At 50.4% G+C, this 23,793-nt stretch overlaps 2 protein-coding genes across 2 annotated transcripts; both read left to right on the top strand.

Moving 5' to 3' along the window:
* The first annotated feature begins 10,090 nt into the window (after positions 1–10,090).
* Positions 10,091–11,470, top strand: LOC138008087 (uncharacterized protein F54H12.2-like). Its single transcript, XM_068855282.1, has one exon. The coding sequence runs from the start codon at positions 10,091–10,093 to the stop codon at positions 11,468–11,470; it is 1,380 nt and encodes a 459-aa protein (XP_068711383.1).
* Positions 11,471–12,111: 641 nt separating this feature from the next.
* LOC138008091 (uncharacterized) lies at positions 12,112–12,744 on the top strand. The gene has a single exon (XM_068855295.1). The coding sequence runs from the start codon at positions 12,112–12,114 to the stop codon at positions 12,742–12,744; it is 633 nt and encodes a 210-aa protein (XP_068711396.1).
* The last annotated feature ends 11,049 nt before the right edge of the window (positions 12,745–23,793 follow it).

Consider the following 23,793-nt stretch of genomic DNA (forward strand, 5'->3'; position numbering starts at 1 on the left):
AACAGCAGGGTTCTAAGATAGAAAGTGGCCAGCGGCTTTTGCGTACCGTGCAAACAGTGGTAATATAAAAATTAACGGAATTGCATCTGAAGCGAAGTGGATTGGGACCAGGCAAAAGAACGCTAAGGGCTTATATTGCAGACGGCAATTGACGGTTTTCGGAGACTTACCAATGATCGGTGGAAGTAAGCAGCCCATTTCCTTTTTTCTTAAGGAGTATTCATGAATAGGCAGTCATGGAAGGTTTTTTGTCATTTAGCAGCCAAACTTCCTGGAGATCATTTTCTGATCTTCACTCATACCTAAGCTATTCTTGGAAAGAAATCAATGTGTATAGTTGAAGTGCGGTTTATAGACAAACGAGAAAAGTGATCCTCGCACTTTAGTGGGACAATTGCTTGAATTGTCCAGCTAAAGTGCAAGCGTCACTGCCACACTGCCTAGCCGCTTGTGAATGTTAAATGAATAAAGAATCGCTTTATTTTTTCTTTTATACATCCAAGGTTGTGATAAGCCACTTGGACTGCAAAGCGGTTGGGTGAAAAACAGTCAAATGAAGGCATCGTCAGAATGGAGTGACACCCACGCGGCTTGGAGAGGACGGCTTTACACGCCAAAACAGTTTTGATACCCTGGTGCCTGGTGTGCAAGGAACACCGACACCAATCAATGGCTTCAGGTCAGGGGTGTAAATTAACATATTAGGAACTATATAATGATACGGGAATTGAGAAACGAAAGAGTGTTACAGAGTCGACGCGTGTTCCATTAAGATGTCTCTCCAAACCATATCAGTAATAGTAACGTAGATGATCGTGACGTTAACTGAAAGGGAAATTGCACTTAGACTCGCTTTGAAGAGGAGGTAGACATGAAATGGAAACAATGGCCTATTGTATGTTATATTACCAATGAATATTGCACAACGTAGAGAAGGATCGTGAACGGGCATTGAATTGGTTTTATCGCTCAAAAGGCTTTTTTTTTTGAAAATGACATTTCGGTGGTGTTAACGTAGCTCCCTATTACTTTTAACAGGCTTGCAGTTCGGATATTCAGCTGAAGTATGCTCTCTATATATTTTAAAGCTCTCACAGTCCTTATTTTTTCATCCTCGTTTTATTGTTTCCAAGAAAAATGTTGCAAATTTGGCATACCCACAGGCAGTAAAGACAATAGCCTTTTTGGGTCATGCTCATTGAAACTGTAAACCATTAGTAGTATTATGGGGGAATATGAGCCACTTTTGAGGGAGCCTTCTGATTGGTCGAGAGCAAATTTTAATGAGATGCATCGGCTTCTGATTGGTGGAAATTTTTAGGTCCGCCATTATCACGTGCACACGTGAACAGGATTGGTTAAGACGGTGGGGTCAAAGTCCAATTGACGTCATAACCGGGGGAGTCCAACAGAAAGTATGTTTGGAATGTGGACCGAGATCCGGGGGGAACATCAAAGTCCAACACATAGGGTTCACAAGATGGCGACCATGCGGGACGGGTCGGGACGGGTCGGGACGGATCGGGTCGGTTCGGGACGGGACGGGTCAGATCGGGTCGGTTCGGGACGGGACGGAACAGAGAGGTCACAGAATGAATTGATTTTCTCGAATCATAACGGTTTAATCAAACAAAACTTAATTTACAAACGGGAACGTATGAGGAGACCTGGTGTCTAACCTCGTCCCTTGAATAAACCATGGTGTAGGAATCCAGAACCTACTACCCAAACAAGTAAAAAGCACATAACAATATCGATCCTACAATTAAAGGCGAGCCCTCTTTTGGATGGCACAGCATCAGAGTGACGGGGTCCATGAACGGTTCAGGTTGTAGTGGAGCGGGTTCGGGCAAGGTTCTTAACTTCCGAACAAGTTTCTTCTTACGTGGTCCCGAGCATTTGGCGAAGGTGGGTTCTCGGGAAAGTATCTGTTCCCCACCACGATCAGACTGGTCCGACAGTGAGGACATCGCCAATCCTTCCGTTGGTGTTGATTCATATAACCATACTGCGTGGCCAGGAACGCGTAGAGACACCGGTCGTGCATCCTCTGCTTGCAGCAAAACATCCTCATGGGGGTGGAGCGGTGTCTCAGTTTGCGCAGGGAGCCCAGGTGGCGACAAATGGCGGCAAACGTCAGATGCTCCAGTTTGTGCGGCTCTGTGAGATAGTACTCGAAGCAGATGACGCATTGGTTCTCTGCTTCGAACTGTTTCTGGAGTTTCTGGAGTTTCTGGAGTTGTCGTTCCTTTTCCTCGGCTTTCTTCCGCAAGAGTTCCTGTTTCTTTCTCAGGATCTCGTCTTTGTTCTCTTGGTAGAACGCATAGATGCGTGTCAGTCTCTCTCTGGCTCTTCTGGCTTGCGAGCGTGTGACGGGTGGCATATTTACGGAGCATCACAAACAGAATGAAGGTGTTTAGAATCGCACGCTCTTATAAGAGACCCTCATGGGTCATGTGATAGGTCAGGTGACTTAGGAGAGGGGGGATGGGGGGGTACCCCTCCAGGAAAGGTCTCTTCTTGAAAACGAGGTCCAGAGAGGTCTATAAGAATCGAAGCGTTGGAAGGATCGTCATTCTTGTTCTTCATGGGCGATTGTTTGTCTGTTCCTGGCGATATGCGACGAGCTGAAAGAGAAGAAAGAGATTCACGATTGATGATGTCCGTGATGCATGTGGTCATTGGTCACGGACGACGAAACAACAACACCAACGCTGTTCCGACAATGGGTTTTACGGGTCCCATATTTAACATCTCGACTCGGCAGAAAGACAAAGACAAAGAGGCGGATGACGTAGAAATGAAGGCAGCTGTCCGTTGGGCGGAGAAGGCCAAACCTACAGGGCAGTTCCTCGATGTAGAGGATACTAAAGAATGGCCATGTGTGATCTGTGGGGAAGATGATACTGAACTGAAGGTCGACAACAAAGTGTCAGAGTTTGTCCAAAAGTTAAAGAAGGAATTACCCCAAGGCATCCAAGGCTGTACTATCAAAGCAGATCTCTCGGTGGAGATGGGATGTTGCCACCAAACATTACACGTGGGTTGCTTACTCACATGGTGGTTGACCCGAAGTCATTGGACCTGCCCTCATTGTCGGGAGGTCTACCTGGAGGGCAACGAGAAACAGAACTACCCACGGTATGACGAGCGTCAGGACATCATTGTCCAACAAGTCTACGATGCCGTGACCCGGACCATCTGGAATCTGAACACAGATCCCACGGACGACGAGGATGACGAGTTTGACGACGACAGGTTTGAGTTTACGGATCTGTCGGATGATGATTTGACCACCTTGGAGGGTCTGTTGGGACGTTGACATTTTTGTTTATTTTGTTTTTAGTGAGGTGGAACATTTGATGGAAAGGGAACTTGTTTATCGCAGTGAACGTTTTATTATTTGGTGGGAGTCTCGTTTTCCTCACCGTGAAATCACGGAATGGTTGCATGCTAGAAGAGAGACACAAATGTATTATTATCGCCAATACCTTAGTGAATGTTAAGTTAAGAGGACACCATTGTGAATTAAAAACATGTTTTATTTTCATTGGCGGTTACATTTGTGTTCTTTAAGAAAATAGTTCAACTTGGGTAGAGGGAACGTCTTCCAATGGGCAGGACGTAACGGGGTCCTGGGTGTCTGACTGGCTAACATTCTTTGCGTGCGTTCGTGATTGATGTAACGCGTGTCGTAAGACAAGAGTCGCTGAGACCGCATCCATTGGACGAAATGGTAGCATTCGACTTGAGGGCAATGCAATTGTAAGGGATGCTGATGTCGTCCGCACGACCCGACGGAGAGACGGGGTAGATCGTCGAATTTGGGACATCCCCATCGTTCCAAGTCTAGATGAGGAATCTGCCAGGTATCCAGCCATTGACCTTCCATACCTCCTTTGTGAGCCACGAGGGTCCGTTGTGGGGTCTTGAATTGTTGGTAGAGACGTCGGACATCGACCAGGAGTTCACTGGCTACATGATAGCCTTGTCCTGGATAGTAAGGAAGACCATGGACGTACTTGGAAACGTAATGAGCGGTACGTTGATCTTTGGCAGAGAGATGGGGCCATTCCACACAAGGTTTGTAGTGGATGGATCCATAATGAGTCCCAGTATGGTCGCAGTACCCCAGTTCTCTAGGTAAGATTTGTCGCCCACTGCAAAAATATTCCAGATCAAGAACGAGACATACCTCATCCAAGGGGTGTGTCGTCGTCGTCTTCGGAGGAGGAGGAGGAGGAGGATTCGGCGGAGGACCAGTAGTCTTTGGTGCGCCACCCTCGTTTGGACCACCAATGGTTACGCACGTCTGGGTCGGGGTGGTCAGCATCGTCGAAGATGTATTTGCACTCTGAGCACCAATTAGCATCCGGTTTCCAGGTCTTTAAGGCTGATAGAGGGAGTCGATTCTTTTCGTACTGACAAGACTTGCACAAGTAACGATCCAGGAGAGCGTCTATACGTTTGAGGAGTCGTAAGGTGATGGGATCGTCGTTGTCTTGTTCTGTTTGCGTGGCTGATGCCTGAGACATGCTGTGACAAATGGAGAGAGCGGAAAGGAGCTCCGATTTTTTATGAGAGTGTCCACGTGGGAGACACGTGAAGATCAAGCACGAGAGGAACACGTGCTACGGGTTATAAAGGACGGTGTCGTGCAAGCCAGGTTCTCATTGAACACTATGAGTACGTCGTGGCAATACGGAGGTGTGTCTCCCGCTAGGTATCCTGGCTTGGGTAAAAAACCGTCCAAACGAGGTAAGAAGAAAGACGATGTCGTTCGTGAAGCAGCTCAACCGCCTGCCAAAATTTACAAGGAAGCGCGTGAGAAAGCGGCCACCAAACGAAAAGAGGAGATCAAGAAGAAGGACGAGGAACTGAACCAAGCGGCTCGTGAGTTGGATGCTCTGCTGGCCTCTGTGCCACCCGAGTTGCCTTCGTACGAACAGGTGATGGCCACGATGCCCCTCGAACAGAAAGATCCACCGTTCGTGGTATCCTTGGCTGAAGGCAGGGTGCACCATGACGTGCCTTTTGATCCTGTCCTACACGCTCCTGAACCACCACCACCACCACCACCACCACCACCCGTGGCGTCGCCCTCTTTTGACCGATCCTCACCGCCTCCATTGACCGGTCCAAAGGACGTGCTGTGCCCGTTTCATGCCACCCCATTGACAGGCGGCTTGACCAAGAATGGCGCTCCGTACCTGTACTGCCGAGATTACGATGGGGTATGTCCTTTGTTCGTGATGGGTGCCGATCGAATCCAGACTTGGATCGATGCTATCGAGGCGCAGCTGCATGAGGATGTCCGACGAGGACCCTGGCATTGCTACCATCAGGAGAAGGCGCGTTTGTCGCGGACGGTGAAACCAGACTCCCCTAACAAGGATCGTTTCTTCTTGGCTTGTCGACAAGAGGAATCGTGCAAATTTTTCCAGTGGGTGGATCTGGCCTGGGGCAAGACGATTCTCAAGAGGCGTGCCGAGGGCTACGATCACGATACGGTCCAACGGATCTCTCGGGAAGAACAGGAGAAGTGGCAGAAGTGGCAGATGGGTCTAGAGAGGAAGAAGATTTTCGGACCGTTGCCGGATGATGATCATGCGTACCTCAAGAAGAGGATGGAGAAACGGGAAGAAGAATGGTGCCGACGATTGGAACAGACCCGTCCCATCACACCAGGATTGCTGAAATCTTGTTTTTTTGATTTGAATTTTGATCAGATTCCTATCGATTCTGGAGTGTATAAAAGTCAGCAAATGTGAAATGTTTGAATAAAAGTACATGTGATGATGATGATGTCGTGTGCTGAATTGGGTCGTCGGGTGGTGAGGGTGGGTCTGGAACAAATCGTACGTCTGCCTTATCGCGAGTACGGACGACGTCTCCGTTGGTCGATCTTGACCTGGATATGTCGAGAATTGATGACCTGTCTCGAAGGAGACGATCAATGGGACGGATTACCCACCCAAGAACCCGTGGATGCCATAGCCACGTTCGCCGCTCTGAAACGCAAGGACGACTATAAATGGCCTCATTTTGTCGTGTACCTGACCTGGTTGACGCGAACTCTGGGACCCGAGAGAGCGTACGCTACGTGGCAGACGTTGGAACAACGGTACTTGAAAGAGCTACCTAGTCTCTTGGAGTTGACCGTCCGACTCCTTCTCATCAAGACATGCCGAAGCGGAAGAACCGCCGCCGTGCTTCCGGCGTCACCGCCTACACGGACCCCGGCACGCCCGGCGCTTTAGGTGGCGTGGCTCGCTATGCCAAGGCCCAAGGGTTGTCCTTGAAAGAAGCCCGAGACGAATTGCAAGGGGAATTGGCCTATACGTTACATCGTCCGGTCCGGCGACGTTTCCAGACATCCCCCGTGTTGGTGTTCCACAAAGACGATCAATGGCAAGCCGATCTGGTGGAGATGCAACCTCTCAAGAAATGGAATGGAGGAAATCGATACCTCTTGACGGTCATTGACGTGTTGTCCAAATATGCCTGGGCCGTTCCCGTCAAGAACAAGACCGGGTTGGCCGTGACAGAAGCCTTTGAGAAGATTCTGCGACAGAGTGGACGGAAACCATTGCGTTTACAGACGGATGCCGGAAAAGAATTTTACAATGCCCCGTTCAGAACCATGTTGGAAAAAGAAGGCATTCACCATTTTTCGACGCATGGGGATGCCAAAGCTTCCATCGTCGAACGTTTTAATCGTACGTTAAAACAACGCATGTATCGTTATTTCACGGCGCGTAATACGCGAGTGTATGTGAAGGTGTTGCCCCAACTTCTCGACGGGTACAATGGAAGTCGGCATCGGAGTATCGGTATGGCACCGCGCGACGTGACGGAAAAGAACGAAGGCGCGGTGTGGGCCGCCTTGTACGGCAAACGCCTGAAACGGCGTCCTCGTCCCAAACTCAAAGTGGGCGATAGCGTGCGACTCAGCAAGAAACATCGTCCGTTCAAGAAAGGGTATCTACCGGGCTGGACCGAAGAAGTGTTTGTCGTACAACGCGTGGTGCCCGGACCCGTGGTCACGTATAAACTGAAAGAATGGGATGGCACGCCTCTCGAAGGTAGTTTCTACGAAGAAGACGTTCAGAAAGTGACCGTGCCCGACGAAGCTTTGTTCCGCGTGGAAAAGATCTTGCAACGACGCAAGCGACTCGTGAAAGTGCGTTGGTTAGGTTGGCCTAAGAAATACGATAGTTGGGTGCCTCGTTCTGCGTTACGACATGTATAAAAGATACAAAGATACAATAAAGATGTCATTTTTTTTCGTCATGTCTCATTATGTGACGTTGTCGAGTCATGTTCAAAAATCCGAGTTTCCCGATAATGGTCCTTCCGAATTTAAAGTCCGTCTGCCTAGCGATCGTGCTTGGCAACAGGACACGGACCGTTGGGAAGTGGGATTGAGTGGCGTCTCTCTGCCTGACATTCCACCGCCACCACCGCCACCCCCTGTACACCCCGAAAAGATCCTGGTTCACGAAGCGTACCATGGCGTGGGTCATCCGGAGACATGGCATGAGGAAGGATACTTGTGTACGTATTACTATTCCACCACGACAAGGAATTCCGATGGAGAGCTCGTGATCGCGCGGAATGCACGAGGGGTGGTCCTCTTATCGGAGATCACCCCTTCCGAGACGGGTGTGGAATTTATCAAGAAGGTCCTCCATCGAATGCAACAGAAGATCACGACCAGTCTACAAAAAGGGGAGCACCTTCACTTTGAGATCACGGACACGAGTCAGAGCCCCCCAAAGACGAAGAGATACTATACCATGGCCACCTTGGTATGGAAAGGAGACGATTTGCTTCTGGACAATACGAATGTGTTCATAAGTGGCATCATGTGGAAGTATTTTGCATGGGTTCTTGAACTGGCTTTACATATGGGATGGATCACCACCGACGCTGAATATGTAAACACAGCACGGTACTACAAGAAAGGACCCAATCTTCTCATGGAAGCGATCGATAAACACGCCCCGACACCGGATTACACTGAAGAACGTTTTCGTGATGGCTCCGTCTTTCCGTCCTTCCCTAACAAATTCATCTCCGAAACCGGTCCGACGGCTGTGGTCTTAGAGAGTCGGGTCGGGTCAGGTCAAGTCGATGGCCTGTATAACAATGCCCACTTCATGGTGATGGCCAAAACCTTCAATTGGCGTTTTGTCCGTCTGAACGAAGCCTTTGCCAAGTTCAAGAACACTCCCTTGGCTCCCTTGGCAAAGCAACCGATCGAACGTCCTCTTTTCGTCTACGTCAATTTAGTGGAAAGTCAATGGTTGGAGGAGTCGTACGACCAACTGTTGCGCACCGTCCCCTATAAAAGCGGGGGTGCCTGGTGGGAACCACCACAGGTGCATTACCATCGCCTACGCGGATCTCAGATCGAAACGGTCCACGTTCGTGTCAAGGAAATCGACGGGCGTCCCGTGGCCTTTCCTAAAGACAAAACAAGTACTCTCTGTCTCCATTTTCGTCGTCGTCGTCATGAATCGGATCGTCGTACTCAGCGATCCTTCGAAAGAGTTTCCGAATAATACACCGAATGCCTTCAAAGTACGTTTGCCCAGGGTCGTTCACTTTGATGGAGAATGGGAGGCCGCGTTGGCCTCCATCTCTATGCCTAATGAGGGGATGGATCTCCGGAGCTACTTGTCATCGGACGAGGTGATAAGCACTAAGTATCATATGAAGGATTCGGGAACCAATCCCGATACCATAACCTTGAAGTCAAGTCAAGTGACGAAGGCGGCGCTTATCCAACGCAATGCTGTCATTGTCAATGGTGTCGGGTTCATGAAGGAAGTCGTTCAGGAACTCAACCGACAGATGGTACTGGAGTTAATCAAGGCGAAGATGGAGTATGTGGAAGATAGTCAACGCCCTACCTTCCGATGGGAGGGTGAGACTATGATCATGGAGAGGAAGAAGGTGGCCGACGTGGGGTCCCTGAGCCATGGTAAAATGACCTTCTGCATTGATATCGACTTGGCCCAGAAGATGGGATGGATCGAGCAAAAGACTGTGACTTCTCTACTGAAAGTCTGGGTCTTGGGTGTTAATCTCGAGATGAACTTTCACGAAAAAGACCAGAAGAGACTCTATCGACAATTGGTTACCGAATTACCCAAAAACAGTGATTGGACCCCTAATTACTGGCAGGTGAAGGAAAACAAGTTGTGTTTGAGTCAGACCGTAGAGTGGCGATTCCTACACTTGAATCACTCATTTAATCGAATGTCCACTCAACCATTGCGTACCATGCTCGTCTACTCGGATGTAGTGAGTAGTAATATTGTCGGTGACTCAGAGCATCAGTTGGTCCGGGAAGTGCATTACACCCAGGATGGTTCGGGTGTCATCTACTTCGAGCCCACCCACATTCAATGGATGTCTATGCGCCGTGCAGAATTGGATGTGATCGAGGTCAGTGTGGGTGAGAGTACTGGAGAACTGGCCCGTTTCGCTCCTGGAGGGAGAACCATCGTCACCTTTCAGTTCCGTAAGAGACAGAAAACATCGTAGAACTAGCGTGACCTTTCAGTTCCGGAGGAGACCACGGTACGTATAAAAACGACGTGACACTGTCGGGAGGTCATCATCCTCATCATGCGTGGGGGTAGTCTGACACGGTATCATCCTCCGTACCAGCGTGGAGATGGTGCCACCGAAGAGTTGATCAAGATTGCCTCGCCTGTCTTGATGAACGCCATGCAAACGGGACTTCAAGCGGCGGCTAGTGGTCGTCCGTTGAGTGACGTCGGAGGTGTGGTGGGACACTCATTGAAACGTGGTTTCAAACGAAAAGCGGGCGCTTTGGCGAAAGTGGGTGGACGGTATGCCTATAAAAAAGCCAAACGAAGTGTGGCGTCCATCTTTAGACGATGAATCGCCGACCGATGGTCGTCCATTCACGGTTGCGTCGACAACGCGCCTACCGTCGACGTCAGTCTGCTCCTACTACTATAAAAGGCAGGACACCCGTTCAGTACGGTGGTTGGTTGATCCCGCACCTACCGAGAACACGACGACCTCGACGTAGAAGAAGAAGACGACGATCATGAGTCTGGAACTGTTTACCATGCCGTCGACGGACATCACGGTCGATTCGTACCGGATGATCCCGTACAGTGCCGCCATGACGGGTATCGTACCCGTCACCTTTACCGTTCCCGGTTTGGACGAATTTGTGGATTTGGGACGTAGTTTTTTTGAAATCGAACTGAAACTGAATTCGGCGTCCACCAACGGTATCGTGGCCGATACCAATGCGGCTTCGGATGCCACCGACACCAAGTTTGTGTACGTCACCAACAATCTGGCCCACGGTCTCTTCAAGCAGATCAATCTACGACTGGGTGGTGTCTTGATGAGTGAACAGACGGATACGTACATGTACAAGGCTTACATCGAGACCCTCTTGAATTATAGTCGAGATGAAGGCGATACGTTGTTGGCCCCTCAAGGTTGGGTGAACCAGATGAACGTGGTCGACAGTCTCAGTGCAGCCGGCAATGCCGATAGTGATGTGGCCAGCACCGCAGGATGGCTGCACAACAGTACACACCCCATCAAGACGGCTACCAAACTCTTTTACGGCAACAACAAAGCCACCATGATCATGTATCCTCATCTGGCTGCCATGCGAACGGGACGTTTGTTGGTCCCTCGCGTAGAAATGGTGATGGAACTGTTTTGCAACACCCCGGACTTTTTCCTGTTTGGGACCAAGACCAAAGGCACAGGGGTCAAAAAGTACGTCACCTTGGGTGCAGGGGATATCAAAGTCACCTTTCATTTGTGCCGTGTCAACCTGAATGTCAGTGTGGGTAACGAACTGATGACCAAGATCGACGTGAAAGGTCAAATGGCCAATTATCCCATGGTCAAAAGTCAAATCCGAACCTTCTCGTTCGATGGCAAGACCACGTTGTGGACCGAAGACCAGTTGTTCACAGGCCGTCTTCCCGATCGTTTGGTCGTCGGACTGCTGGATAGCAAAGCGTTTAATGGGGATTTGGAATATTACCCGTATGCCTTCCAAGATTTTGGAGTGAAGAGTATCCGTCAACTGGTGGGCGGAGAAGAATATCCCTATCCGACCTTGGAATTGAATGGCACCAATACGCGGAAAGACTGGTTGGGCTATCAACGTGTCTTGGAAGCCAGTGGTTCCCTAGTGAATCATCGTCCTCACCTGATTCAGCCAGGAGATTGGGGCTACGGCAAGAATTGTACCTTGTTCATGTTTAACAATGTACCCAGCGGGAATGCCGATTCACCGTATCATCGAAATCCCAAACAAAAAGGCAAGCTGCGTCTGGAAATCCGATTTAATGCTGCTCCCGACAAGAACATCACCATTTTGGTGTTTGGCGAATTCGAAGACAGCTTTCAAGCCGGTACCAACGGAAACATCCTGTATCAAAAGTACGAGTGAGCAGACATGGAATTTGTACCCTTGAGTGACGTGACCTTACGCGCCTTGGCCTTGGACGATCCGATCCTGAAACGCGTCTTTCACGGCGTCCACCCCTCTGATGGGCTTCCGTCACGCCCGCCCCGTACGACACGGGCCGCTTACATTGTCAATACGGATCCACGAGGGGAACCGGGTCAACATTGGTTGGGACTTTGGACGGAACAGAATCGGTGCGAAGTCATGGACAGTTACGGGCTCCCGATGACGACTTACCGTGCACCTGATTTGGAACGTTGGCTCGAAGACGAATGGAATGTCGTGCAATGGAACGATCGGACCCTTCAAGCTTTGAACAGTACCGCTTGCGGTCATTATGCTTTGATGTTTTTGAAAGAGAGGGTTCGGGGACGTACCATGGACGAATTTGTGCAAACCTTTTCTCCCCATGATTTTGTAGCCAACGACCGAAGGGTGGGTCGACAAGTACGTCGTCAAATAGTCCAAGAGGTCAATGCGCTACCCTGCCTTCAAGGTTGTACACCGCATGAACCGATTCTTCTACATTGATTAATAAAAAAAAAATTTCATTACCTGTCGTGTCTTTGTTTTATGTAAGGGTATAAAAAAGATAATGTTCAGTGTTACCGTATCGATGAAGGATGATACGACAACCCAGTAGTACGATGATCGTCGGTCCCTCGGGGAGCGGTAAGACGCAATTGACCGAAGCGCTCTTGACGCAAGGCGATGTCTTTGAAGGAGGTCGGACCAAACCGTGTCATTACTGTTATGCCGTATGGCAACCGCGTTTCGAACGGATGAAAGGTCGTGGGATCCGATTTCACGAAGGGATCCCCGACATTTCGGATCTTCGACAATGGTTTGGAAAAAGTGGTGGCGGGATCCTGGTCTTGGACGATCTCATGGACGAAGGTGGCAACGATAAACGCGTGTTGGATCTATTCACCCGAGAATCGCATCATCGGAACATTACGGTGTTGTATTTGTGTCAAGACTTGTTTCCACCCGGCAAGTATGCCAAGACCATCTCCAGGAATGCCCATTATCTCTTCGTGTTCAAGAATCCTAGAGATCAATCGGGATTTCGAGCCTTGACGTTACAAGCCTTTCCCGATCGATGGCGTGACGTGCTTCGTCTCTTCGAGAGGTGCACGCAACGCCCGTACGGGTATATAATGATGGACCTTCATCCCGCTTCAGACGATCGGTACCGACTGTTCAGTTGTGTGACACCCTCGGATGGTCCGACCCAAGTGTGGAAACGTGAATGAGTAGTCCAGGATCCCCGTTTGCCCATTGGGATCCCTCTGACTATCAACGTGCCTTGACAGAGTACCGACGACAAACTCCTTCCACACCTTCCAGTCCCGGATCACCGTTTGACCAATTTCAATTTGAACGCAATCCCTCCGAGTATGAAAGGGAATTGCAAGAGTACCGTCAACAGCAACAACGACGGAGAGCCAAAGAACGCGCGGCTCGTCGACGTCGAAGACAAGGAGGACGTGCTTTGGCTTTGAGTGAACGACTCGAGACCGCCCAACGCATTCCTCTAGGAACCCGTTCGTTTTCTGAACCCAGGATGACGTCTGCCCCAGCCGGTGTGGGGAGCAGGACACCGCGGACGTCCCCGGCTGGTGTGGGGAACACCATTCCCAACATGACTCCCAGAAACAGTCCAGCCGGCGTCGGAACACGAACTCCCAATAGTACGATTCAAGAGTTTTTGGAAACGTTGGATCAGGGTCGTGTGCCGACACCCGAACCCAACGCCTTGTTGACCGAACTGGGACTTGACAATGCGGGAGGATTAGAGTCCGATGGGCTTTTAGCCCAACGACAACTCATGATGCGTTCTCTTTTGGACGGGAGTATCCCCGTGGCTCAGAGAACCCAGATCCAAAGAGATTACCTGATCTCCGACCAAGATTTACAAGATTTTGCCGCCAGTGGTCCTTCCAATCGTCCTACCACTGGAGGCAAACGCCCGCGCCCTACCACCGGAGGAAAACGCCCGCGTCGACGTCCTCTCCCAGCAGGTTCTCCTGCAGGTTCCCGTCGTCGAGGTAGCGGTGGCGGTGGCGGTGGCAGAGGCGGTGGCAGTGGCGGAGGCGGTGGCGGTGGCGGAGGCGGTGGCAGTGGCGGAGGCGGTGGCGGTGGCGGTGGCGGCGGAGGAGGTTCTCCTGGTGGCGGAGGTTCTCCTGGAGGGAGTCGCCGTGGAGGTCGACGACGTTTGAATCAGGACGGACTTCGTCGTCAAATGGATTTGTTATCTCAAGACGCCCGTCAACGAACGGATGGACGTCGTATCCGGAACATTACCCATACCAACACCGTGACCACAGTCTACGAAGATGGCGGTACACCCACCGTCCGACGCACCTCTTCCCGACTCAGTAACCCATAAAAGGACATGCGCAACGCCACGATGTCAATCATGCCCAAGACCAAACGGCGACGACGGAGACGACCCCCACAACGTGGACGCGGTCTCCTGGCGGTCCTAGGCAAGGCCGCGGCTGCCGGGTACACATTAGGAAAAGACAAGAGGTATAAAAGGATGGGTGCCAAAGGAGTCACTGGTCACTATGAAGCACCCAAGTATAATTATGGCATGATGAAACGGATTCTCCAACGAAAACCTTGGGCGCGAAAAATGGTGATGGATCGAATGATGCGTGGGGATCCACATCCTCTGAGGGGACTATAAAAGGATAGTCCACATCATTCCATATGTCTACAATGGCACGTCAACGTGGTGGTAGTCTTTGGTGGGGCCCGAGACGGGTACGCCAAAGTCGACGTATGATGGCACCCATATGGATGCAACGAGGCGGTAACCTGGTGATGATCCCAGTGTCACAGCCCCAACGAAAAGGACGTCGTCGCCGCCGTCGACGAAAACGACGCTCACTTCGCGTATAAAAAGAAATTCGTCTCTTCCTCTGGATCGAATATCATGTCGTGGCGTATCCAGCGACAACGTCCGTTCCTACGGAGTGTTTTGAAAGAAGCCGATCATCAAACACGTCGAGCACGACTTCAAGCTGCCAATTCCGATCAAATCAATGCCGTGAGTGAACTGGTGATGAATGCTCTGCGAGGGAACATTCCCATCTCGTCCAAGACGGTAGGACGCCTTCGACCCTACGAAAAGGTCATGGAAGACATGGCCCGCCGTAAACATTCTATTAAAAAGCGACGTCAGATCATGATGAATCAAACGGGTCGAGGTCTGTGGCAAGGATTGAACACCGTCTGTGAACGGTGTCTATGTCCGCGATGAAAGCGTGTCGTCATCAGATTCCTGGTTGCGTTCGTGCCCAAATACCCTATCTGGGTTGGTTTCTACGAGATCTGACCCGATTGTCGGGAGAGGACCGTTTACGAAAACTCTACTATGCCGTGGATCAGATGATTGAGGCCATCAGTCAATTGGCTCGAGAGATTGTCAAGGGGCGTCTGCTTTTGTCCAAGTACACCCTACTCAAGATTACCGAGACCCCACGAGATCGAAGAGTGTTACGGGCCATCAGTCGTTCCACCCATAGCATAAAAGCCCGACGAAGGATGTTGCGCCGACATTTCCATTCCATTCGATTCTGGCACGGATTGCATACGGCGTATCATCATTGTGTCAAGGATCATCTACAACATGGACGATGGTTGGTGTGATAACACGTGGACGCAAGGGCCTCGTTCGTTCTGTGCCCTACAGGATCAGATACGGGGGCTTCGGCATCGTGTCCGCGAACAATGCGACATTGTCCGTCAATTGACCGATCAGTTGCAAGAACGCAATCAGAACTTGGAGCTTGCCGAACAAAAGATGGGGGTCTTGCAAGAACAAGTCTGCGAATTGAATCGACATTTGGAACGCGAACGCTACGAGAAACAGAACCTCTACTATAAAACCAGGGAGAGACGCGACGATCTTAGTACCTCACGATGAGCGAAGTGGAGACCATTCCAGGGTTCGAAAACAAAGTCTTGATCGATCCTCAACGATTACGTCAACTCGAAGACGTGTACAAGGAACGTCTGACCGAAAACCTTCCTTTGGCCAAAGCCGCTCGTATCGCCGCCAAACAAGAAGCCGTTCTCATGTCGGATCAGATTCCTCCAGGTATCAAAAATACCTTGGCCACCTCTCTGGCCGACCAAAAGAAACGGTGGACCAAAGCCGTACGACAACCTATTGGGTTCGGACCGGATGCCGACGACGAACGCGATGCAGAAGCCGATGCCTATGCGCAAGGACCCTTACACTCCATGTTGACGCAGTTGGTGAAGAAGAAGAAAAAGACAACACCCGAGACCACACCCTCGGCACCCCCCAAAGCTAAAAAACGACTTCGATTCATCACTCCACCCAAAGCAGCCCCACCCAAAAAGAAGAAAAAAAAGTCACCCCCCAAGACACCGGTTCCCTCCGTCGACTGGGGACAGCTTCCGTTTCAAGGAGATCCCAGGATGATGGGGAGTAGTGTGGCCGACTACATGGAGAGGACCGCTCAATCGGTCAAGAAAAAAATTCGTAAGAAGACAGGTCGCCGACGTCCGACCGAAACAGATAAATTGCAACGCCCACCCGGTTGGTTGGATTTCGATAAGAAACTCAAACGACGACTGGATGGCGAGGACTACTAAGAGACGGCGACGCCAGCGACGACGACGTCAGCGAGGTGGCAAATTTGACGTGCAGAAGGCTTTGTCCAAGACCGGGATCGAGTTTCATTGGCCTGGTTATCAGTACATGGGTCCTGGCACCAAACTGGCCAAACGACTCAAACGAGGGGATCCTGGCATCAATCGTTTGGACAAGATTGCCAAGACCCACGACATGGATTATGCCAAGGCCAGAAACTTACAGGACAAGTGGAAAGCCGACGACAAGATGATTCGGGCTATCAGTAACCTCCCAGGCAAAAAGAAGAAGACGGAGAAAGTGGTCAAGAAAATCATGCAAATGAAACGTAAACTCAAACTTTAATTTGACAAACATTTTTCAACGAAATTTACGATTGAATATTCTTGTCCGACGACACCAAGGACCGTAAATGTCAATAAAAGGTACAAAATAAAACTGTCCCGTCTTCTGATTCTTCTTGATCTGTTTTTCCGGGTGCCATAGGGGCTGTCTCCGATAACGCCAGGCTTCACGAAGGGCCTGTCCTGTTGCACAACAAATCAGACTACCAAACAGCATGACCGCTCTCAGGTGACGCCGTGCAGGGGGTAATTGGATCTGTAATGGAAATGAAAATGTCCATCAGATCCTCGTCTCATACGATAGTGACGAAGACGCCATATCTCCGCAGATCTCCATGGCATTGTCAACCAGGCTTGAGTAGGACAACAGAACTTTTCATGAAATCCAATTTGGATCGGGCTCCGGACCTGGAACGAAACAAGAACAATAAGGAGGTCCCATACTGTGATAACATCTCGCCCGTACCACCAAATGTCCTTCGGTATTCTGATAAACAAAATGTCCCTCCTCGTTACGGACCATGATCTGACGACGCCATACAGGTGGATCCAAATAATAAAGGGCCACGCCTCGATCCTCCTCCAATATCTCCTCCACCAAATCCTCATCGTAAGGGTAGATGACACGTAACTGAAAGGATCCGATGCCTGTGATGGGGTCTGATCCCCTATAATTGTAAAATCCGTATCGTGACACAATGGCATCGATAATGGTCAGTTCCTGGACCATGGTATACCGTTCTCCAAAACACTCCGCACAGTAACGACGACCCTCGATCGCTACGTACTCCTCGACATCCGGGGGAATGCTCAGCAACTAAAACATAAACAAAGACACGCCTGTCAAACGTTCTTCCAGTAACATGAATCGAACCTCGGGCGTATAGGGTCGTCTCTCGTGCACATGAAAGCGACCACTCCACGTACAAAAACATCGGTCGGCACGGACCATAATCTACGAAAAATCCACAGTACATCGAGGTGTTAGTTCCCATAAAACGCGCATCTGATAACGATCATCATTCCACACGAGGGTATAAGATCTCTCAACCGCAGACGATTTTTCCCTACGACGTTTGTAGGTCCCCTGACAATGTCGTGCATGTTCCTGTGGTGCTATGTTCGTTCGTTGGTCATTGAGCCGGTCAAGACAATACATGCATGTGATGGGTCCATACGAACAACAAGGCGAATCCCAAAACGTAAACCCTTCCCCATTGGCGAACACCGTCATGAACTAAAAAAAGAATCAATGAACGGCGCCATTAATTTGTTGTCGATTGATTTCGTCTTTGATATCTGTCCAGACTCGGAAATAAACAAGCTCTTGTTTGGAGGTACGAGGTCCTCTGTACGATCCAAAAGTAGGCAGACTGCACCAAGTCTAAACAGAAAAATCACGTTAATAGGAGAATCAACTATCGGCGACGACGACGGCGACGGCGAATACGACCATGAGAACCGACCGCCCTCCATAACTCTGCTATAATGTCCAATTCTTTTGCCTCCCAACCCCTCTGGGATGAAAAGCGAGTATGTCGACGAAATATACACCAACTCTAAAATGAACAACAAAGACAGGTTATCGACGGTTGTATACGGTAACGAGTCCATAAAACGGATCCCAAAAATCCACATCAATCCTCTTCCACAACTCCGCCGTAATGTCCATCTCTTTTTTCGTCCAACCCCGTTGGTACGAATAACGAGTAAACTGATTCAGACGACACCACATCTAACGATAATAAAGAGAACGAAACGTCATATTCAATATCTCGTCCCAAAAGAGACCCGTACCCCTAAGACGAAAGCAATAAGAAGTACACGATCCGTATCCATAAGAGGTACAACGTCCGGGTAGAACCAAGTCTGGAAAGATGGACGAAAACCAAAGCCACTGTCAATTAAAAAAAATTAACGGTCACGGTTACTGTAACCATTCAAACTCAATATAAGTAGATCGGCGACCCCCCGAATAACAACGACGACGTCCGTAGGAGGTTTTCAACCCGTCACATCGACAACGAATGAGACACCCGTAACACAGACAACCAAAGTGGTTGAGGTCCAGTCGTTTCAAACAGTGAATGCACGTGGCGGCAGTCTCCGTACAACGTTGAGGACACACCCACTTGATCCAAGTCCAAGTCGCCCTCGGTGGATAACCATTCAGTGGATAACCTCTGGTTCTATGTTCCTCCACCACCATCTATTAACAAAAAGAACCTATCTTAGAATCTCAATCAAATAACGTCGCCTCCATCGAAGCTGCTTCATCGTTCTCGGAGGACATGCCCGTCGCCACATCCAACAACCATTCCTCCATACCCATCTCGATAGACTTTCATCCCCGAACGTATCCTCAAATTGACAAATCACCTACGAAAGAAAAAACGACCTATCTTAGAATCTCAGTCAAATAACACCGCCTCCATCGACGCTGCTCCTCCGTTCTCAGGGGTCGTCTCCGTCGCCACACCCAACGATCCTCTCTCCATACCCATCTCGAAATCCTCTCATCTAATGTTTGTTCCAATTGACAAATCACCTACAATAAAGCAAAAGACTGGGTCCAACTATACCCCTGACACAAATAACACCAGTCCCCCAAATCATGACGACACGGTGGAAACCCATAACCCACGTCACAGGTACAAATCAAACATCCCGGACGACGGTAAGACGCATAAGACACCCCACAATTACAGTCACAGTCCCACGTTCTACACGTCAATTCCACATAACTGCAACGACATTCCCATTCGACCCAATGATTGTCCACCTCCGACCTAGTGACCACCATGACCTACAAGAAAACAACGACAATGAGGAGATCGAAACGGCATACACAAAAGACCTCTCCGGTAGACGGGCCATCGACACCAACGACACACGACCATCCCTTCTGGACGACGAGACCGAAACCTGCCCGTACAATACCGATACCCCGGACAACTCATCATGCCCAAAAGACAAGTCCGACATTTCATGAGTCGACTTCCCGCAGGATTACCCCCAGGGGCAAACCGTCGGCACGGTCCGCATTCAAAGACGATAGTCGATTCTCCTACGTACGTCGCCGTCATCTAAAAGACATCAAATAAAATAAACGAATCTATCAGATCCGCTTCGATTCCCACCCAATACAAATAACCAGAACGTACCGTGCCATGTTGAGCACAACGTGGTAGACGGAGTAACTCTTCGTGAATGGGGTTCCAACGTTCCCTCCGGTCCTTCTCTCGTTCCTTCTCCTCCTCTCGATCTCGAACCTTCAATACATGCTGACGTACTTCAGGAGGCAACAGGTCCCAATACGAAGCCTCGTTTCGGGTCGCCGGAGTCTTCTTGGTAGTCTGACCTTCTTTTCGCCAACGACCATTCTCTTGCTTGACCCACACCTCTTCCTCATACTCTGGGTCTTCCTCAATCTCCATAGTACGTCTGGCGACTGCCATCTCCAGCGCACGTCTCTTGGGTTCGGATGCCATGACTTTTTCTGAGCCTCCTCACTCGATCGAACTACTTAACAGGAATCGTTCCACCAATCCCCGTGCTCCTAAGGGGTCACATGACTCTCTGGGGGGATACCCCCCCATCCCCCCAGGAGACCTATCTCGCTCCGGATTGGTCCATCTAGGGTACACGTCAAGGTCGTTCAAGGTGACTCTTTCTCTATAAAAGACACACCGTCTTCTTCAAACAAAAAACATCTCATCATGGAAAGTGATAGTGATAGTGATTTGGTTGAAGCACTCGACGAGTTTGAACAAATTGGAGGTGCTGCTCCAGGACGTTTCGTCTTTGAAAGACTTCCTGTGGTCGAACGGCGTAGTGTCCGTCTCGGTGTTCGTGAACGCGTCTTTCAACTTCGCCCTCGACAGATCGGAGCGTTCATCCCCCGACAACGTCTCACCGATGCCCTCGTGCAAGGTCTTCGTACCGCTCTAGATGACTTAATCAACGATCAAGACATTCCCGATGGCGATCGCATTTACATCGCTCTAGCCTCCAATCGTATTGCCAATGCCTACAACGGTTGGGGACTACGGGCCGGAGAATGGCGCGCTCAAGGTCCCCGCGTGGATGCCTTACTTGGGAATCTTTCCCACATGCTCAACTCGAACGAACAATTTGAAATGGACGATTCCTTCACCCTCTCCTTCGTTCACGTACACGGGGCTCCCACCGGTTCCGGTTACAAAAGAAAACATTTACCAGGGCATCAAGCGTCGACGCGACTCAAAGAATTCAAGCGCTGTGTCTTACGCGTTCCACAGGATGATCAACATCTATGCTGTCCACGTGCCATCGTTCTGGCTCGAGGGGTCCATCAACATCGAGACGATCCCCCACGCCGTCGACAATGGACTCGCTGTCGCGGTAACCATCGTCGCATCACACGAGCGGCTCAAACACTTCTAGAGGAAGTCGGTCTTCCTCCTCAACCCTGCGGTCCTGAACAACTTCAACAACTCGTCACCACTCCCAGTCTTCAAGACTACACCCTCGTGGTCGTGGATGCCAACCGCGCTTATGCTTGCTTCGCTTACGGTCGTGGGGACACGTTGTTAGGACTCTTACACGAAGACGGTCATTACGATGCCTTGTCTTCCTTACCCGGGTTCTTCGGCCAAGATTATTTTTGCAGCCAATGTTTTCGAGCCTACCATCATTTGGGTCAGCATGCCTGTCGCAACAATCAAGCCAATCATTGCGGCGCCTGCCTGCAAAACGGATGCCCTGATCATACCGAGGCCTATCGACAGTACCGCTCGGCTCAGACGCCCTGTATTCTCTGTGGACGTTCTTTCTACGGAGACACATGTCTCCAAACCCATCGGACCAAGACCCACGCCGGTCAACCCGCGGACGCTGAACATCCCTCCGTCTGTGCCACCCGTCGTCAGTGTAAAGAATGTCATCACACGTTACGCAGTCTCAAAGAGATCCGAGCTCATCGTTGCGGGTATCGGAAATGTTCGTGCTGCCATCAAGACGTCGACGTTCATGCCCATCGATGTTTCTTACAAGTCGAAAAGACCCCCGCCGAAGAACGACGTTTGACACGACAGCGACTTTCCTTCCAAAGGATCTTGAGTCAGGGACTAGCACCTCTCTTAGAAAACGACGCCGCTGGCTTGCACGCTTTTCTGGCGGGCGATAACGAGGACGAGGATGATGACGAAGAGGAACCGCCCTTGCACGTTTTCTTTGACATTGAGAGTATGCAAGTCGAGGGGCGTCACGTGCCCAATCTCGTAGTGGCCGAAACAGAAGACGACGACGATCCTCCCGTTTCGTTCCAAGGAGATGACTGTCTCTTTCACTTTCTGGAATGGTTAGAAACACTCACCGAAAACGGAATGCGACCCCTGACGGTCATCGCTCATAATTTCAAAGGGTATGACAGTTATCCCGTCATCGACGAACTCCACCGGCAAAAGAGAGACCTGGACCAAATCCGAAACGGTGGGAAAGTGCTCCAACTCACCTACCCTCACGAAGACACGACCATACGATTCATCGATTCGCTGTCCTTCTTCCAGATGCCACTGAGCGATTTCCCCAAGACGTTCGGGCTCACCGAACTCAAGAAAGGATACTTTCCACATTTGTTCAACACCCCCGAACATCAGACGTATGTAGGCCGACTTCCCGACAAAGCCTTCTACATGCCCGACGGCATGTCCGTCAAGAAACGTCGCGAGTTCGATACCTGGTACGACGACCAAGCGGCACGAGAAGTCGTCTTTGATTTCCAAGCCGAACTCTTAGCCTACTGCCAATCGGACGTGAAACTCTTGAAACAAGGATGTCTCACTTTCATGCGGGATTTTCAAGGACGTGCCGAATTTAATCCCTTTGACCAAATGACGGTGGCTTCTGCCTGTAATCGCTACTTGCGCATGCACTGTATGGAAGAAGACTCCATCGCTTCCGAACCTCTGCTAGGATGGCGAGGTCGTATCAATCATTCCCAAGCCTCCATGGAATGGTTGACGTGGTGCGAACACCATCTACGACAACGAGCCTACCTGGCCCTCTCACCGGAAGAACACGAAGACTACGAAGCCATGGCTCGTGCCTACGGCCACTACGACGCTCATCATCCCTTGCATCGCCAACGTATCCAGCATGCTCGGAACGAAGGCGAGTACCGTATTCCTGGTACCCGATACACGGTCGACGGATACGATGCCGATACCAAGACCATCTACGAATTCTACGGGTGCTTCTGGCACGGATGTCGGACTTGCCATCCTCAACGCACCGATGTGCATCCGACCTTACTCGATCGATCCATGGACGAGGTCCGTGCTCTCGTCGACAAGAAACGCACGTTTCTCATCAACCGTGGGTATCAAGTCGTGACCATGTGGGAATGCACCTGGAACACACTCAAACAAACCAACCAGGACATCATGACCTTTCTAGCCCGTCGACACCTCCAAGCCCCCCTTGAACCACGCGATGCTTTTTACGGAGGTCGGACCAATGCCGTACGTCTCTACGCTCACGTCGACGAGGAGAAAGAGGAAGAGATCCGATACGACGATTACACGTCCTTGTATCCTTGGGTCAACAAGTACGGCACCTATCCACTCGGTCATCCCACCTTCCTCTACGAACCCGACACCACCGATCTCTCGCCTTATTTTGGGTTGGCCAAATGTACCGTCCTTCCACCCCAACGTCTCTACCATCCCGTGTTGCCTTACCGCAGTCACGACAAACTCACGTTTCCCTTATGTCGTACTTGCGTCGAAGAGAACATTTCCAAACCTCTTTTGGAAAAGACACATGCCTGTCATCACACGGACGAAGAACGTGTTCTCGTCGGTACCTGGTGCACCCCCGAACTCGACATGGCCGTGCAGAAAGGTTACGTCATTCAACACGTCCACGAAGTATGGCATTTCGATCAGCAACGCACGGGACTCTTCCAATCGTACGTGGACACGTGGCTCCAAATCAAAGAAGAAGCCAGCGGTTGGCCCGAAGGCTGCACCACGCCTGCTCAGAAACAAGCCCACGTCGATGCCTACTATGCTCGGGAAGGCATTCGTCTTGATCCCACCAAGATCAAAAAGAACCCCGGACTCCGAGCCCTGGCTAAGATGATGCTCAACTCCATGTGGGGCAAGTTCGGGCAACGGATCAACAAGACTCAGGTCCGAGAATTCACCGAACCTCAATCGTTCATCGAGTTCCTCGATAGCGATCAACACGATGTCCGTTACGTGAGTTCCCTCACCGAAGACCGGGTCGAAGTCCATTACAAACTCCAAACGCACGATGTCCTGCCTTCACCCAACCTCAACATC

The sequence above is a fragment of the Montipora foliosa genome, chromosome 1 (genome assembly GCF_036669935.1).
Source record: "Montipora foliosa isolate CH-2021 chromosome 1, ASM3666993v2, whole genome shotgun sequence".
Taxonomy (NCBI): Eukaryota; Metazoa; Cnidaria; class Anthozoa; order Scleractinia; family Acroporidae; genus Montipora; species Montipora foliosa.

What these genes read in the sequence shown, in the direction of transcription:
- LOC138008087 (XM_068855282.1), top strand. Translation starts at nt 10,091, where the DNA reads ATGAGTCTGGAACTGTTTACCATGCCGTCGACGGACATCACGGTCGAT.
- LOC138008091 (XM_068855295.1), top strand. Translation starts at nt 12,112, where the DNA reads ATGATACGACAACCCAGTAGTACGATGATCGTCGGTCCCTCGGGGAGC.